The sequence below is a fragment of the Octodon degus genome, unplaced genomic scaffold (genome assembly GCF_000260255.1).
Source record: "Octodon degus isolate 3935 unplaced genomic scaffold, OctDeg1.0 scaffold00018, whole genome shotgun sequence".
In the NCBI taxonomy this organism is placed as follows: Eukaryota; Metazoa; Chordata; class Mammalia; order Rodentia; family Octodontidae; genus Octodon; species Octodon degus.
Window position 1 is genome coordinate 2,806,886 of NW_004524594.1, and position 5,162 is coordinate 2,812,047.

The 5,162-nt window shown below is 54.5% G+C and overlaps 1 protein-coding gene across 1 annotated transcript in view; it reads left to right on the forward strand.

Moving 5' to 3' along the window:
* Nucleotides 1-1,725: 1,725 nt before the first annotated feature.
* Syt13 (synaptotagmin 13) overlaps nucleotides 1,726-5,162 on the forward strand; it is a 37,535-nt gene continuing 34,098 nt past the window's right edge. The window contains exon 1 of the mRNA XM_004627016.2: nucleotides 1,726-1,914. Coding sequence (XP_004627073.1) covers nucleotides 1,732-1,914 — 183 coding nt within the window. The 5' untranslated portion in view covers nucleotides 1,726-1,731. The remainder of the gene's footprint in view (nucleotides 1,915-5,162) is intronic.

Consider the following 5,162-nt stretch of genomic DNA (forward strand, 5'->3'; position numbering starts at 1 on the left):
GAGGACTCAGCCTAATGAAATGGAGCCCACATAGCAGATGAGAACCCATCCAAGCTGTGGCAACTCCAACAGGAATTGATATATAATGGGGGCATTCAGCGGTTATTAGGTGCCTACTGTATGCACCCAATAATGAAGGCAGGATACACTAAAGGTATCAGCTTGTTGAATGAATCCCAGCTTGCTGGGAACAACTGAAGTTCGTGGCCATGTTGGGAAGTGTGTGGAGTCTGGAGGGCTTCACAGGGATCAAGTTACAAGGGGCTGGGGATCAAAATTACCCCTGGGCTTTATCCCAGGGCCATGGAAGATCACATGCACAGACAGGAACAGCTTTGCATTTCAGATACACCCTTTTTGATGTCCTGAAAGGAAAAGATCAGAGACGGACTCTGGCTCTGACCAAAGGAACTTCTGAGCCCAGTTCCGAAGAGTTCTGTCTTCATTCCCCTCGGAGCCTGGCTATGACGCCGTGTGATGCTCCTGCTAGCCAGGTAGGCCCAGTGGAGGAGTGCCAAAGTGCGCAATGACTGTCTTGCTGCCTTTCCTGTGGCAGTGGCCACCAACAGCTGGCCCTGTGAGGGAGCCATTGGATGCCCAGCTCAGTGGGACCCCAGATGGTTGCAACCCCAGAGGGAATAGCACTGAATACCACCCAGCTGAGGCCAGCCACCCCACAAAACCAGGGTAAGTTAGGAAAAGTGTTGTAAGCCACTCAGCCATCGATGAGTTTTATTCAGGCACCAGTAACTGAAATCCTGGAGTGGGGCAGGATTCAAGTCTAGCTGGAGACACCTTGGGCTGAGTCCTCACTGGTTTCCCAAGAGTCTGTGGATGAAATCCTGACAGCCTTCCTCACTAGAGTCCAGCCCACCTGGAGGGCAGCCAGCTTAGCCGATATTTGCTGACTCGAACTCCGCTCTTAATGGAGAATGCAGCGAACACTGTAGTCTTGATCCAAGACAGCCCTCCCCGCACCTGCAATTTAATTTCCCCGAACACTGAGCATGCTTTTATTCTAAATCAAGCGCGTCTCCTCGCTGCTGCATCGGATGCTCTCCATCCCCTCAGATGAGTCCTTTGGAGTGCGGGCTTCAGCTTAGGTTCCATATGACTGTGTTCCTAGCTGCCCCTGAGCCCAGCATCCTCATCTACACATGGGATGAGAATTTCCTTCAGACCAAATGAGACAATAAAGGTGACTGGTAAAGTCAAACTCAGGCAGGATATAGATGTAAATGGATGCGCTGTAGTGCTGTTTACCAGGACACTGGATTGTCCCAAGCAGGTCTCCCTGAAGGAAGCCTCCTCTGTAGGTGAGTAGGGCATCTGCAGCTCCACCCGTTTGCAAAGCTCAGAGGGAACTAGTTTGACAGCTTGTTTGCCAGGCTCTGGGGGAGAAACAGGGGAGGTGAGCAAAGGGTTAACAGCCTGGTAAAGTGGCAGGCATGGGTCTGTGCCCTCCTGGTGCCCAGCTGCTCCTGCAGGCACACAGAGCAATCCTAAGTGAGGCTCCAGCCCTTGGCAGGCTGGGCTCCTGTTGGGGTGGGGGTCCAGTCACATGTTGCTGTTTGACGTGGCTCCCGGGTCAGCCTCCTGTCTGACGTCCTCCTTGTCTCTGCCTCCTCCCCGCCCCTCTGGCTCACTGATCGGCGGGCGGCAGAGGGAGAGCTGCCTGGCCAGGGAGGCGGCTGGAGGCGGTAGGAAGAGCCCGTTGTAGGAACAGGCACCATGGTGCTCTCTGTGCCTGTGATTGCGCTGGGCGCCACGCTGGGCACAGCCACCAGCATTCTCGCGCTGTGCGGGGTCACCTGTTTGTGCCGGCACATGCACCCCAAGAAGGGACTACTGCAGCGGGACCGAGAGCCGGACCCTGAGAAGGCGAGACCTGGGGTGCTACAGCCTGCCCAACAGGTGAGCGGTCCAGGTTGCAGAGACACCTGGAGATGGCGCCTCTCCCTGGCGTGACAGGGTTTGGCAGGGACAGAGACAGGATATGCTCAAGAGGAGCTGGGAGGGCCAAAGGGGTGGGGGCTGGGAGAGGAGTGGGCCGGCAGCAAGGGCAAAGGGGGGAGCAGTGGGGACCTTGGGTGGGAGTGGGGGCAGGGAAGGGAGTGTGGGGCCCGCACGGGGAAGCTGTGAGGGGACGGGGCTGGGAGGGATGCTGGAAGAGTCTGAGGGGGGCTGCGGCTTAGGGCAGTAGGCTGGAGACAGGGTCTGTGGAAACGGTGAGGTTTGCAGGACCAGGGGCAGGTGGCAAGTGGGGTCCAGGAGTGGGAGAAGGACAGTGGTGAGGCTGAGGACAAAACCAGAGCTCGTTCCTCCCACCCTGTGGGCTGCCCCCAACTGGAGAGCCCTGTGCAAAAGCCAGGTGTGGCTGGGGTCTGCAGAAGCCTCTGAATGGGGGGACTGCAAAAGACCCTCCCCACCCTGAGCAGCCCTCAGCTCCGAAATGCTTCTGAAGCAGTTCCTGGAGACAGGAGAGCTTTTATTCATGTATTTGCTCATCCCCCGGCCTCTTTGGGCAGGAAAAGGGCCATGTACCCTCAGCCCACGGCAGCAGCAGAGTCTGGGAGGGGTCCGGGAGGTGTCCTACATCAGCTGTGGTCTCCAGCATGGCTTCTCACGTGGCCTGCAGTGTCCCTGAGGAGACCACCAAAAGGTCTTGCCAGAGGGCTTAGAGAAAGGGGGGCTCCTTAAATGACCTCCTCCGCCTGTCTCCAGATTCCTCAGAGGGCTTGCAGTTCTGGGAGTGGTGCTGAAATCCGAGGGTCCATCTTCCTCCTTCTGATCAATTATTCACACGCTTCCAGGACCCAGCTGTGTGGGCCTGTGTTGGTCACCTGATAGCACTAGTAGCAGGGGAATGGCTGCTGTCCTTGAGGCACTCAGAATCCAAGCCAAGTGACATTGACACTGGTGAACAGGCACTGGGGTGTCATGCTCGAGGGGTCCGGGAATGGCACCAGTGGGAGCCCACTGGCCGTAATAGAATGGGTTCTTACCTGGAAGTTGGGACCAACTCTCCTGCTCAAGGGACACTCTAATGGCTGTTTTTCAGGGTGGCTCTCCAGACACTGTCCTCCCTTCCCAGGGAGAACTGCTAGGGATACCGCAGGTGGGAACGCCTCCCAGCCGAGTGGACCCCTCCCACCTCCATCTCACTGACAACCAGTAGCCCACACAGGGCTGATCATCTGTTCAAACTGCACCAGACTGTCTGTCCCCTGCTTCAGGCCCCCACAGCATCTCAGCCGAGTAAGCCAAGGCATTGGCACCGTGCTGGGCCAGGCACTGTTCTTCATGTGCCCACAAATGCAACGAAGAACTCAGCAAAGTAGCGTGTGCTGATCTGACCTAACGATTAGGAAGCAGAAGCTCACAGAGGGACCGAGGCTGCAGGGAGAAGTTTCAGAGCCCAACTCTAGCGAGCTGGGCTGATTTGGGCATCTGTGTCGTAGCTTCACCACTCCACTCCCTCACCTGCCTGATGCATCTCTGATGTCCCCAGGATGTCCCCCTTGTTCCTCAGTCTCGGGTCTCCTGGATTTACGAGCATTATGATGATACACTGTGCCCTTTCTGCCCCATTTACTTTTATGCAGGCTTCTCACACAGGTGGCTGCTTGTCACCCTCTAGGCCTCTTGCCTACTGACCTGGGGCGTGAGGAATCCCCATGACCCTTTTCCTTGTTGTACCTTCCTGGTTCTTTCACAGCACTTGTTACAATGGGACTGGGGTTTCAGATTTTCCTACTTGGATAAAATTGATTCCCAGGGGCCAGGGAGATGGCTCAGTGGAATAAGCGCTTCCTTGGCAAGCACAAGGGACTGAGTTCAATCCCCGGTTCCGCCGGAAAAAAAAAAAAAAAAAAAAAAAAAGATTCCCACCTCCTGAAACTAGTAGGTGTCCAATAAGAAACTGTTGACAAAGGTGCCCCAGCAGCCTGCTGCCTAGGGTGATGTCTGGATTCCTTCTTCACATGTGGCCACCTGCACTGGGCCTTTGTAACCCATTTTGCTCACTCTGTAGGGACCTGATAAGTGCTCGTTGGTACATGGTACCTGTCCCTCCATATGTCCTCCCCTGTTTCCCTTGGGGACACAGAATCAGGCAGCCCAGCACTGAATCAATAGGTGTGAATATGGTGACCCTGATTTATCCGAGTGGCTTGGTTGCCACTGTACTCAGCCGCTGACCCAGATCAAGTACATAAAGAAAAGAAAAAAACAGTCAAAGTCCAAGAAAGCCCACAAGGTGGTGTGCAAGGTGGCTGGTAGCTGGGTGGCAGGTGACAGCACTGCAATGTGACAGGCACGTGTGGACAAGGAGGGCCAGATTCAGGAAGGCTCTCTGCTGCTGTGCCCAGAGAGGAGGCGGTGCAGGTGGGAAGTGGGGTCTCTAGTCCCATGGCCCCAGTAGAGGTTTCTGATCAGTGCCCCTGGAAATGGACATCTGCAAGGTTCCAACTCAGATGTGTCTTCAGGTATCTCGGGTTCCCTTGCTGGAAACATCCCTTCCACTCGCTCACAGGCTGAGCCCAGAGGTCTCATTTCTGATCCAGAAACTGACATGCCTAGGGATTCTGAGAAGAACCCGGAGGAATTTTCTAAGGGCTCCTTACCCACCAGGGGGTCTGGACGTTGAGTTTAGCAGGCTTGTGATGTTGGCTAGGGAAAGCTGCACCTCTGTTCCCGATCCTCTCAGCAGGTGGTGAACATAGTCGGAAGATCGCCAGTTCCACCCCAGCCTGGGTGACCGAGCAAATTATCAGGAACCTGTGTCCAAATTCTAAAGAGACTGGGAATGTAGTTCAGTGCAAATGCCCTGAGTTCAGTCTCCACTACTACCAAAGAAAAGAAAGAATATAAACAGGAAGTAACAGTAACATTATTAATCCCTGTGACCTTGCCCCCACGGGAAATCATAGATGGTTCTGGAACAACTAGAGATGCTACAGCTACTTTCCAGGATCACTGGTGCTCATCCATCATTCTAAATTATGGGGTTTAATAAAGTCCCCACTAGGTCCTGGCAGCGAATGCACTCATAAAGAAGCACACCATGTAGCTGTTTTGCAAGTCAATGTCATTACATATTCCTCTGTAGTGTTCCATCTTTCATTTTCTGCTTTCTCAAGCATTCAGAGAATTTCTCTAGA